Source organism: Ochotona curzoniae, unplaced genomic scaffold (genome assembly GCF_017591425.1).
Source record: "Ochotona curzoniae isolate NIBS_2020 unplaced genomic scaffold, NIBS_Ocur_1.0 contig_4612, whole genome shotgun sequence".
In the NCBI taxonomy this organism is placed as follows: Eukaryota; Metazoa; Chordata; class Mammalia; order Lagomorpha; family Ochotonidae; genus Ochotona; species Ochotona curzoniae.
The window spans coordinates 6,254,071-6,268,131 of record NW_024466343.1 but is presented as its reverse complement, the minus strand read 5'-3'; the positions used below and the strand labels follow the sequence as shown (position 1 = coordinate 6,268,131).

General features: G+C 34.1%; 1 protein-coding gene across 1 annotated transcript; it reads left to right on the top strand.

The window, feature by feature from the left end:
• The first annotated feature begins 3,135 nt into the window (after positions 1-3,135).
• ASB17 (ankyrin repeat and SOCS box containing 17) lies at positions 3,136-13,860 on the top strand. The gene is made up of 3 exons (XM_040987215.1): positions 3,136-3,637; positions 10,522-10,801; positions 13,572-13,860. Exons 1-3 carry the CDS (start codon positions 3,237-3,239, stop codon positions 13,776-13,778), a joined length of 888 nt encoding a protein of 295 aa, XP_040843149.1. The 5' UTR covers positions 3,136-3,236; the 3' UTR covers positions 13,779-13,860.
• The last annotated feature ends 201 nt before the right edge of the window (positions 13,861-14,061 follow it).

Below are 14,061 nucleotides of genomic sequence, written 5' to 3'. Positions count from 1 at the left end.
CAGCTTGGGTCCAGCCATTGTGGCCACTTGCAGAGTAAACCAGCAGATGGAAGATATCTTTCTCTGCCTCTGATTCTCTATAAATCTGCCTTCCTAATAAATATCAATCTTTAAAAAATAACAGTTAAATGTATATTTTTGTAGAAAAATTAAAATTAAAGTATATTTTTTGGAGTACAAAGGATTTTGCTAAATGAAAAATATAGAAAAATAATGAAACTTGGTTTTCATTGTAAAAATGCATCATCATGTTTGGAAAAGTATGATTCATAAAATTAAATGTAAAAATGATGGAAGTGTATCATAGCAAAAACAAGATTTACTTGATACTTAGTAAAGATATGGTCATAAAACCTAAAAATATGAAAAATGAAAAAAAGAATATTTTCATACCTTTAGATATTCTGGGACATTTTGAATGTACATTGAAGCTGCTTAAATGTTAAGGCTGATCATGTTTTGTATGGCATAGATAAGGAACTGAATACACTGCTAAATAATGACAAACAACTGTAACCCCTATGTACCCCTATGTTTATAGCAGCACAATCAGTAATTGCAAAAACCTGGAAGCAACCGAAATGCCCATCAACAGAGGACTGGATAAGAAAGCTATAGTTCATATACTCCATGGAATACTACTCAGCTATCAAAAAAAAATGAAATGCAGTTCTTTGTGGCCAAATGGGCCTAATTGGAATCCATTATGTTAAGAGAAATGACTCAATCCCAAAAGGTTAAATACCACATGTTTGCCTTAATCTGAAATGAAAAGTTGTTAATCTGGAAAATAATACCTATACATTGTAATATTATTGCAATCTCTGACAACATGTATCCAATGCAATAAGACAACGTATTGTGACCTATAAAACAACAATTAATGTGAGACAGAATGCTTATGATCTACATCAAAGAACTGTAAAACCTAAAACACTCTTAATACCTTATGTTACTCCATAATGGGGAGGGAATGCAGAGAAATCTTCCATCTCCCTAAAAAGTGAGAGGAAGACGTGAAATATAGCTTATCAGGATCAAATCTGATAACCCATAGACAACAGACTCGAGTCGGCATTAGACAATAGTAAAGCTACACAGGCATAAGGGGGGAATCGGGAGCGACCCTGAAAGCCTCTTAACAGGAGGTCATGCGTATGGGGCAGGGGGGAGACCCCAGAGTGGAGCGGGAGGTCGGGGGAAGCTCGCATTCCAACCCTGAAGACTCCCAGATCCTCACCAAGGACCATCAACACGGATACCAAGGAATACATCCCAACCGCTAAGGAGACCACAGGGAATAGGAGTGCCTTTGGAGGCCGAGAACTCTGAGGTCACCCACCCCCACCTGGAGCCTCCACAGGGGATGGAAGAAGTCCAAACTCTGCTGTGCAGAAACCAGCGCCATCAGAACAACGGCCAGGAGCCCTGAGCGATCTGCAGAAATGGAAGAATAATAAACTTCCTTCGGGACTAGGGAGGCGAGCTTTCTCTGGTCCTTGCCTGGCTCTGGCTAAGGGTCCCCACCCTCCCTCACGGTGACCATTAGGATCGCTCCAGTAACCCCTCAAAACAAACAAACATAAAAACAAACAAAAAACCTAGAATGGACAGACAACAACAAGGAAAGCTTAGAATCAGACAGGAAATGGTCAGTGTGGATTCACTCAGACCTTACTAGGTGGGACACAAAGATTAGTTACGCCTCACTGGGGTATTGGGGATTTCTCTGCACACCCACCCTAAAAGAAAAAGTACTGTACCTAAACTGATAACTGTATGGAATCAGGTTGAATATAAACCAAAATTGAAATGTCTATGAAGAAATCACAGGATGTAGTTAAGAAATCGCATTTTCCTATCAACATACTATTAATCAATGCCATGTCAATAATGCCATGAGGTTGTAAATGGCTGTTGATGTTATGTCGGGGCTTTTGGTTGACTGGGATGATACTTTTCTGGCTTTGCCTTCAGACCAGAGATGGTCTCACCAAGAAATCGTTGAACCCACTAGGATAATAAGACACTGGACTTTATGCTTGGTAAATACTTCCAATGAAAGAACCTCAACTCAATTTGAACTGTGGTAACGCAGCAAGGTGGAGAAAACCACCATGGGGAGAGGGTTCAGGGAGGGGAGGGGGGAATCCCAGTGCCCATAACACTTTGTCACATAATGCAATGCAATTAATAAAAAAAAAAAAGAAAAAAAGATTTATTGATTTTTATTGCAAACTCAGATATACAGAGAGGAGGAGGGACAGAGAGGAAGAATCTCCGTCTGATTTTTCACTCCCCAAGTGGCCACAACGGCTGGTGCTGTGCTGATCCAAAGCCAGGAGCTGGGAACTCCCTCCAGGTCTCCCACATGAGTGCAGGATCCCAAAGCATTGGGTCATCCTCGACTGCCTTCCCAGGCCACAAGCAGAGAGCTGGATGGGAAGTGGAGCTGCCGGGATTAGAACCGGTACCCGTATGGGATCCTGGTGAATTAAAGGCAAGAACTTTAACCAGTAGGCCATAGCATTGGGTCCAACTGTAACTTCTTTTCCCTTTACTTTAGTAGGGCAAAAATGCCATTTCAAACTTGAAGTACTTTAAGGTCTGAATGGTATTTATTTTCTCTGCTTATGGAAGAATAATTTCAAAAAAGATTTTGAAGCAGAGATCCTAAATTTTGTTTAATATTGTATGACATCCTTTCTTGGAATAAAATAATACATATTTGGAAGCTGCTTCTGCACTTCACTTTCTTCAACTATAAGATAGAAAAAATAATCTATGAAAATTGAAAGAGAACAGTATTCATACAGAACATGTGATCAGTGCTTGAACAATTTAACTCCATCACTATCTCTTTATATGATAGCCTTAAAAAAAGTTATTAATGTTACTTAGCCTGATGTACAGTTTTAGCAAATGGGAAACTTACAATCCTGAAATAAATTCTTGGTAAGATAAAAACACTGTATCTTAGTTCTGCCACAAGCCATTTCTGTCAAATGTATCCCAAATGTCCCCAGTTACATATAATATCCCACATTTCTGGCCTGTGCTGATGACAGCTGTTCTGCTATTGTGATGTCATCCAGCACCATACATCATAATATTTCATACATGATCTTTGGGCCTCTGTGTGGAAAAAAAGCCTACTACATTATCTAAATATGTAATTGAAGCATTACAATATGCCTACCTCTGATTTTATTTCTGTATTGCTTCCTTAAACAGCAATGAGTAAGCATTCTAAATTATGTCGAAAGACTTCTTGTCTAAGAAGCAATATATTCTGCAATCTTATTGATAAAATTGTTAGAAGACCCTCCTTGCAGTTTCTGGGTCAGTGGGGATATCACTGTTTTGAGCCTAGAATTTACCGAACATTGGCAAAAATTTTGAGGTATGTCGACTTGGATGGGTTTGACATGCTACTCACAGATTACATAGCATTTGTGGAAAAGTCAGTGTATCACTTGGAACTAAACTTTAATCTTGAATTTACTGAAATATGTGTGAACACAATTCTGTACTGGGTTTTTGCAAGAAAAGGTAATCCTGACTTTGTGGAATTGCTTCTCAAGAAGACAAAAAACTATGCTCAAGACAGAAGCTGTAACCTGGCACTGATATGGAGGTAATGATTTTACAGGTTTTTATTATAGAACAAAAATTATGCTTAGGAGATTGACATTTTTCCTAAAATTAATATATACAGTGTCTCTATATATGGGCAACAAGTGTTTTTTTTTTCACTCCCTCGTTCCTTTTGTAAACTCAGTAAAACTTTTCCTAATATGTATATTATTATATATGAATAAATTATTAGTTTTACTCTGTATAGATTAAATTTTGATGATGTATTAATGTAAAAAATTTAGTTTCCTCTAATTAGACAACAAAGTGGCTTTGTGTGATGCTATCAGCTTTTTGAAAATACTGAGATCACATATTGAATTATGTAAGTTGACTTTCAGAGTTCAAATCAAACCATGCACAATTAGTAATTATTATTCACTTAGTAATGATTATTAAACACAGTGATTCCACAAATTTATGTTATATAGTGATATTTTAATTTTTGCAATTATAAATGTTCAGTTTATTTTGTATTCACATGTTTATGCTAAATAAAGCATTCAACAGATACTAGATAGAAAAAAAATAAAAAAGGAAGAAGACAGGAAGGCACATGAGAGCTAGAGGAAGGTTAGTCTAGAAAACATACTCTTAAATCTGTATATACACAATAAATGAAGTTTATTCATCTGATATAATTAAAAATGTAAAAGATTACAAACAGCATGACACCTTGTAAAAGCATAAACTCTAGAAACATTACAAAGACATTCAAAATAAACAGAAAAATTTTTGAAAAAAATTATTGATTTGTCTCCAAATTCACCAGAATCAAGCTCAATTAGTCACCTGGGGCCATCCATTATTAAGCCAATTTTTACACAGCCTACCATGTCAGTCGTGATTCTTTTGTAGACTGTGTTACAGATTCTAAAGTTACCTAGCTTGCATCAACTCCTATTTACTCTTTTGTGTTTGGTATCCACCTGATTAAAACAGCTGTCCATTTGTTCAGCAAACTGTTGGTCTCTTAAAGGTGTGTTCAAAACTTTAAGGGGCACAGTGACAGAGGTATATAGGCAATGAAAAATAAACAGACCACTTAAAGACTAAATCAATTTAGGTTCTGCCTGAAACAAATTGTTTGCTTGATTATGTACTACTATTGGAAAACCACCAGGTTATCTAAGTAGATGAATTGATAACTATAGCTTGAAAATATAAAAAAATAAAACCTCCCATTAGCACTTTAGTTGTTTTAAGTAATTGTTATATTTGCAGCAATAACAGACACAGCAGCTTTTACAGCTGGGCTTTGTGATGTTTATATGTAGTTCAGGCAGAATCACGGGGAATAAAGCAATATAGAGGAAGAGAAAATAAACTTTTTACAAAGGAGAATAGGAGAGCAAAATTGTAAGGAAAATTAAAAACAAATGCACAGTGCAATATGATAGAGCACTTCTGTTTCCAGAGACAGTCCAACTTAGCTGCAACCACAAGGTAAAGGCTGGTAGAAGCCAAGTCTAATTATGCACATCATTCAGATCTTCCAGAATCTCAGACGTTTAGATTTGGATGAAGCCTAGGAATTAAAACCTTTAAAATTATTAAACAGCATCCTCTTCGACAGCATGATTGGCTGATGCTCAATGGTCTCTACTTTAAAAGAAAAAAATCTTTGAGTGGTGAAGTAACTGTCTTCCACAGTAAGACATCCCTTTCTCTGAGGATCCTTGGCCTGCTACTATACACTTTCAAATATTTGACTGAGGTCCATGACTTTAAATATTACGTATATACCAATGACAACCTATCTCTAGCTTTAATCTCTCCTTTAAACAGCAGACTCCTTCTATAGTTAGCTGTCTTCTTGACATTGCTCCTGGCATCTTGAATGTAAAACAAATAAAACACAGTATTGTTCTAACTCATCTGTGTCTCTGTCAGCCTTCATCTTCTCCAGAACTCCCTACCCTATTAACAGCAGAATCTAGGATTTATTCTTGATTCATCTTTTTTTATTTATCAACACATTGGCAAGTCTTTTTACTATTACTAAAACACATCCTTTTCATATCTATTTTTAACATTGGAGAAATCACTAACAGACTTCTAAATTCTGTGTGACAGTTTAAAAATGACTGAAAAGAGATAATACCTCATCAAAGTAATAATCATTTGTCAAGCATTTTCTAAATGCTAACCACTTTGTTTATTTGTTGGAGCAACAAAAGCACCAGATATGTTTTATAATTTAAGAAAGTTTGCATACTAGTGAGGCATAATATAAAAGAAATTAAAATTAGTACCATAAAAAGAGCACATAGGTATAGCGAGAAGGAAATCACGACCACTGCTGGGGAGAAATGTGCATTGGGAAGGCTCTGTAGTGTAGGTGATTCCTTTTTAAATGGAAGGATTTTTCTTCTTTCACTTGAAGAAAATTGGAACAAGAATATTAGAAATGTGGTATCCACTAGCTATAAACTGTTTATTACGAGCTACAAATAATAAAAGAAGCAGGTAGCAATGAAACACAAAGCCCTGTAGTAAAACTTTGAAGGAAATGGTACGCCAATCTAAGCAATCTGGAATTTTCACCAACAGTGATGTCCAGCTGATAAAAGGTCAAGATTGTAGAATGAAAGATTTATAAGCCCTCGCTTGAGGTCTGCGTTGTGAGAAGAGCAGCTGAGGTTAGAGCACAAAAGCCAGTTAGTGCTCAACTCAGATACACTAGGCACAGTAGCAGCTCCACAATTTCTATATAGAAAAGGCTGGTGTAAGCAATTTGATTTACAAAGGGAAGAACTTGGAGAAGTTATTAGACATCAAGTTTTTATAACATGTGCAATATGCTTATTTATCTTACGTGAGGGTGCTTAAAAAGATTTGGAAACTAATGGGATCAAAAATGTAAGTTTATTTTGGTACCATTTTTTTAAAATCCAACCTTTTTTATATAATATGCATTCTCTGTGATTTTTTCGGAAGACTCCTCATACGCATGTATCTTAACAGTTTTTGTGTCAAGCTCATCTTTATATCCATATTCTCATGAACTTTTTTAGTGCCTTCATATATGTGTTTACAATTGTTTTAAGGGGAAAACTAATTCTGTTCTCATACCATCCCCCAGTCACAGATTCCAGCCACCCTGAAATACCACAATTGTCCATGTAAGTTATAATGACAACTTAAGCAGCAAAAAAAGAAATGAGAAATTTTAAATATGATAATAAGGGACAGTAACTGTAACTCCCCTATCATCCTATTTAAAATCATTAAAAGGCGTCACTGTATCCGCATCACATCTACATTTCTTACCCTTTTGTCCCACAGCACTTACCACCTGATAATATATTATAAACTTGGCATATCTTCTGTAGTCACCCTGTGAGGGTTGGTCATCCCTCACTGATAAGCAAGACAGAAGGAGTCTTTTGTATATTCCACATATCTATAGCCTAACATGCAGTATGCATTCAATATTTGTTTAAAGAAATGAACAGCAATTAAAGTTATGATCACAAGTGAAATTGCCTGAGAATAATTAGTCAAATTAAAATTGCTGAAAGGGCCATGAATATTTAGGTGCTGAGCACTGAAGAAGAGCCTGCAAAGCAAGACTGAGAAAAAAGAGCCAAAGAGATAGAGAGGTAATGTGGAGAGACTGGTGTGACTGGGAAAAGGAAAATATGATTTCAAAAATGACAACTGAATTAAATATCACAGAGATAAAATTATTATGGAAGAATGTGTAATAAACATGTCAGTTAGAAACCCAAGGAAGATGAGTAGAAATAAATTTAGGAATGATAGCTACAAAACTGATTATTTTATACCTGTCAAGATGGAAATACATCTCATTTAATAAGTTCATATGGCAAGTTTTCAGAGAGGGGGTTAGTTCATTAACTTCACACTTAAAAGCTGATTTTTACTTTGCTTGCTTCACTCCGTTCATGTAAGTACTGTTCTAACTGCCAGTGCAGATTAAGCAAATTTTCATTTATAGTAACATTCTTTAAACACGAGAATTAATCACATGCCATTTACTACAAATTAGACTTTAAAATTGCATTTTAAATATCCTTGAGTTTTAATCAAGTTTTCAACAATTTTAAATATTCATTCAAAATCTTAATATCTTAGAACTAAGCAAAATAGCTTTTTTTTTTAATTTTATGATCCAATTCTGTAGGCTCTGGGATTTCCCTTACCCCTTCCCCAACTTTCCTACCCCTCCTCCCCACGGATTTCCTCTATATTATCACAATGTTATAGTCCTTCATAAGCAGTCATAAGTCCTTCATTCTGCTATGTAAGTATATCCTGGCATTGTGGGTATGGACAAGGTCAGACAGTCAAGCATCCTATTGTCAAGATATATTTGACAGTTTTTTTGAGAGTTCAATAATGATAATGTTTGGCATATTTTGTCCCTTGAGTATCTAGAATTTCTATTCTTACAAAACTTCTAAGTAAAGTATTTTAAGAAATAGAAAGATTGATGCATTAAATTGCTTTTGAAAAGTGAATGATTTCATTTCATTAAACAAACTTTTCAGAGTTGTAAGCTCTAAAATAAATTTAAAGGCAGTAAACACATCATGTACATATGTATGTATGTGTGCAAATATAGATATATTCAAGATGATAGTTAAGATTTTTTGGTTAAATATTTGAGTTGCCACCTGGGCCCAGAATTATTCTAGATACTTAAAACTATAGTAAGCTAAAAACACAAATGAAATTACAGTTCTTTGAAGCTTAAATTTTTATAGATTCTTGCTTATTTATTTTAAATATAGAAAATGAAATTTTATAGGTAATAATTTTCAAATTAAGAACTTAATGGTAGTATGATCAAGGTGCTATGAGAAGCAATAGAATGATTAGGATATCAACAAAGTTTTCACAGAGGAACTTACTGGATAGTATCTAACGACATGATCTAGACTGGTTCCAGAATAGAAACAGGATATATACTAAGTAAATAGACAGATGCTCAGCAGCTAGATGCAGTGGTGGTTTGTGAAACTTACTAAAGACAAATAATGTGAAAGGAGAAGTTGTTTAGGAACTTGGCTTTGAATATCTGTTGAAAATATTTGTGAAAGACAGTGCTGAACTGGAGATGATTTCAGAAGAGATTATTGACCAGTAGAGAGTTAGGCTAAATAGGTAGTGGGAGATTTATGATGAAAATTCGCATTTTGATTTCTAAAATGCTATTTTGCATTGCACTAAACTATTTTATTTAAATTACAGAATTCTTGAAATCTCTGACTCAAGTGCAGATCAAGCAGTTAATTGCTCTAGTGAGTTTGAAACTGTCCTTTGGAATCCCTAAAGAGACCCCATAGGCGGGAAGGCCCTAGGACCTTCATTCACATCTGTTTCAATCAGAAACACTATTGGTTTTGAAGGATTCATCAGATAAAAGCAGCTTGAAAAAATTAATCTTAACACAAAATCTTAACACAAAAACTGTTCGGGTATAGTAATCTTCCAATACCGGTGCCTGAAACTTTCTTTCCAATATTTTTATTGGAAAAATCTACAGATTCATCAAGTCTTAGTTCTCAGGTAATCAATATGAAATTATTTTTCCCAGTGGAGTTAAGCTTTTCTCCTGAGTGCTTCTATGTACCCTGTTTACTTCCATAATAACAATGATCACCTTGTTTTATATTTTTTATAATTATTATTGTCTGCTTTTCTTACTAGTTGTAATAACCAAGAGTTAGTTCTTTCATTGCCAATATTTACTCCTCAGTACATTCTGAAAAAATTTGCGGGGTATATAAATGTATAAGGGAACTGAAAGTCAAAGAAAAGAACTTATTCAATATCACATAACTGGGTAAGAGAACAAAAATACACAACCACAGTTGCTTGTCTATGTTTATTTGTTTGTATTATATTATCTCCCATCTTCAGTGCATAGAATCTTGAAGTCCCCTTTTCAAACAAAACTTTCCTTGCCCTGCATAGCTGTCTAAAAGCCGATGTTTTGAACTTTGTATTTTCACAAATATATTAGCTTTGCTTGTATTAGGCCAGACAAGAGAATTACTGAGATAGGAATCATTAATAAAATGATCCTTTAGTATGAAAAGCTATGTTGATTGTAAAAACTAGGCTTGATAAAATAAGATCTTGAGACCAGAAAAACTCACAATTTCATTTGCTATAGGTATACGTTAGAAAGCATAAATTAACTAATCTATATAACACTGAAAAAATAAAATTTTCATGTTTTTCATAAGGGAGAAAAAATTTTCAGGTTTAGCCATCATTTGACACCAGGGAAAATAAGATGTCAGATGAAGTCCAAGTCTTTGATTATATGGCTCTTACCATAATTTATATTTCTTAAGCCTATAAACACCAATTCTAGTGTTATTAAAACAAACAACAAAAAGAATTAGAGTAACTATACTTACTTCTTTGCATCTATCACCAAACTCAATTTAAGTTCATACTTAATACAAAATAGAGAATAATATAAAAAGATATCAAAACAGCTCATGTAATCCTGTTCTAGTAAAGAAAAAGGAGAAATAGATATTTCTGTCTTTTCTCTTTTAGATTTTCCAGAGCTTCATTAGTTTTGTAACTGTCATAATAAATATGGATTTTCAAAATAAAAAACAAAATTGCTATTACTAAAAATATATACCTAGCATAGCATTGCAAATCATTTTTGTCTACTTTCACAAATGTAAAGAGAATTAAGTATGTTTGCTATGAGCATTCTTTTGGTTTGGTCTAGACTCATAGAGTGAAAATTCTTTTTTATGTAAAGTTACACTTAGAAGTTATTTAAGCCACTTAATACTTAAGATAATGTTATTTTTCTCATTCTTATACAAAATATTTATCACGATTGTTAATACTAGTCAATGAATTTTCATTTTGTTTGGTTCACAGAACTTTCACACCAGTGTACTGTCCAAGCCCACTAAATGGCATCACACCTCTACTTTATGTAGCTCAGACAAGACAGTCTAACATCTTAAAAATACTCCTACAATATGGAATCTTAGAGAGAGAGAAAAATCCAATCAACGTTGTCTTAACAATATTGCTCTACCCTTCAAGAGTGAGAATAATGGTTGATAACGAACTGATTGATATCCAGGAAGATGCCAAAACATGTTTAGTATTATGTTCCAGAGTGCTTTCTGTCATTTCAATAAAGGAAATAGAGGTAAGTAAAATACTGCCTTTGAATTTCAACACAAACACTGATGAATTAAAGGTAAAATAGCAAATTTGAGACCAAAGTTAATTTTAAATCTAAAGGGTAACAGTGACAAATTAATTTTTGAATATAATTTTGAAAACAAGCAAAATCCAGAAAATATTGAACTGTAGTTCATTATTTGCAAAGCTTATGTTTTTTTAATATGAAAGAATTTTGAATTTTAAATGTGATTTATGTTAGTGTTAGTTGTTGAATACATGCTTCTTAAAGAAACTGCTTATTAATATTGCTATGAGTTGTAAAAGTAAATTAAAAATTGAGATTTGCTTTCCAACAATATTTCAAGGTAAGAGCTGCATTTTCCCCCACAAATACAACCTCATGCCAAGAGACATATTTTTCCAGTCAAAATTCCAAATTCAATTTAAACATTATAAAATGTGAATGAAGATTTTTTTATAATATTTGCTCAATTAAAATAGCCAACCTTAGGAAATGTAAAGATATTCTCCTTGATAAGCTTTTTGGAATGAAAATCTTGATTAGAAAACACATGAGTTGTATATAGGGTATGTTCATCCTGGAAAATGAACTGAAAGTTTCAGCATCAACTTGCATCACTTCCATGAGCAGCAAAAAATAGGTCTCCTTCAGGGAGAGAAAGCTACTCCTGTAAATTTAACTAAACTATCGAAGATGTACTTTATATGTCTTATAAGAGATATAACTGTTGCTTTTGTTTGTTTTGTTTTTATATTACACAATAATGAATATCAACACCTGGGTCAACTGTAAAGAAAGCAATTCCTCCAAATATATTGGCAAATTATTTTGAAAACTAGAGATAATTAAATTTTTTCTATCCTCAGTAATTGCTTTTCTTGTCCAATGTTAGTCCTAGATGATTATTACAAAATATATCAACTCCCAATCAGTTCCATGAATGCTATCCTGAGCTACAATCATAGTAGAAAGGTACTAGAATAGAGTGAAATAAAATTAATTGCCTGAGTTGCAGAGAACTCCTAGCTGGATTCGAATAAATTTCAGCTTAAAATATGAAGTAGTGTTGAGAACAAAACGGGGCAACCAGCATTAAAATTGCTTAAAGAACACTTTAAATGACCCTTCTTGGCATTTCCACATTTCCTCATAGTTTCCAATGTCACGGCACGTGTACCTTATTGTAAGTATAGGCTTTAATATCTCTACACGATAATCTTTGTGAAAATAGAGGCATGCTTATTTTTGCATACCCTAGCAATTATCTCAAGGACCTATACCAATGTTGAGCATATATTATTCTTTAAATACAAGGGTACTTTACAAAATTTGTGAAAATCGGAATCAAATAAAATGCTGTTATGCTTGGCACTGCAGTTGAGATACCACTTGGGGTGTGCATGTTAACACTGGGGTAACAAACTGCTGCCTGTTGGGGCATCCTAGGAGACAGTGGATGACAGCTTCCACATGGGTCTCTGCTGCTCATGTACAAGCCATAAATTGAATTTTAGGTTTCTGGCTCTGGCCTGACTCAGCTATGTTCTGGACATTTGAGAAGTGAACCAGCAAATGGAAGATCTCTTTCAGTTTTTCTGCCCTTCAAAATGAAATGAAGAATTAAAAAAAAGCAATAGTACTATGTGTTTCAAACAAATTACACCAAACGAACATATTTTAAAATATTTATTTATTTATTTATTTATTTATTTGAAGGGGAAGGTGACAGACTGAGAGAGAGAGAAAATGATGCAGGATTAAGGGGGGGGGGGGGAGGAGAGAGAATGTCTTTTGTCATTGATTCACTCCCCAAACCGCTGCAACAGCTGGGTCAGGGCCAGGCTGAGTCATAAGCCTGGAGTTTCTTCCACATTTCCCTCACGGGTGAGAAGGGCCCAAGTGCTTGGGTCGTCCTCCCCTGCTCTCATGGGCACGTCTGAAGGGATATGGCAGAAGCAAAGCAGTGGGGGCTTAAACTGGTGCTCCGATATGGGAGCTCCAGCATTGTTAGTGTTGGTGTACCTTGTTACTCTGAAATGCTGACCACCAAAACGCTTTCTTAATTTCAATCTTCAATGAAGTTTTTTAAGTATTTTAAATTTTGAAAAAAACAATAGTGAATTATACTAGCATATGTATAATTCGAAGACAGGTCTAATGGACAAATAGCTCTATATTACAGTGATGCCCTTCCTCCTGATTCAACCAATTGACATTGGCTTCTAGAATCAAATATTTTTAAAATATTTTCCTAAAACTTCAAAAATATATTCACATTTGAACAGACCTCTAATCAAGTCTTCCAGTACATGAAGTTTTACCTATGAGAGTTGCAATTACTTTGGAAACTTTTAAGCTTTATGCTGTTTGTGTCCAACACTAAATGAACTGAATCACAATTTCTTGAGTAGAACCTGTGCACTGATATTTTACACAGACTCCCAGATAATTTCAATACACAGTCAAATTGATACATACTCTGGAAGGAGAAGCTGAAAAAATGTGATTCATCTAAAATGTAAAACTTATCAGTATTCATAGTTATGAAAATATTGCATTGTGTCCTTATGCATAGTATTTATACCTTATTATTGTGGGTATAAACTGGGAATAAAATACACACATGATGTAAAATTCTTTGAAAAATCATTACCAGGGCTACATAAATTTAAGATGTATTTTCTGAATTTAAATGACAAATTAAAATGTTAGTATTTTGAACTAATCTAATGGTGAGTATACAAAAGTAAAATGTTTCCCTTTTCTTCAGACACAGCTAAGTCTGGGAAGACGTCCAATTATTTCAAATTGGTTGGATTACATTCCTTCAACAAGATACAAAGATCCATGTGAATTATCACATCTTTGCAGAACAACCATCAGGAATCAACTATTAATCAACAATATGCTTCCAAATGGAATACTTTCACTTCTGATTCCTGTTTCTCTACAGAACTACCTGAATTTAGAAAGCTAATGTGTGGGTTTATCCTAGGTTATTCAAGGATGCTTACCATTTTGTGGCTTTGAGGTTAATAAACTACTAACATCATGGCAAATTTGATTGTGTTGAAAGTACCATTAGAAAGCATTTTCCTCATGTAAGGTCTTAAATGTAGAGCTTTTTAGTCAATAATCACCTTCTATACAGTGGTATAAGTTACATGTATTCTGATAAAAAAAAAACCTCCTTTGATCCAAGGTTTATATCAAAACAAAAATGCTACCACTTAAACCTATATGTCCGTTGTTTAAAAATA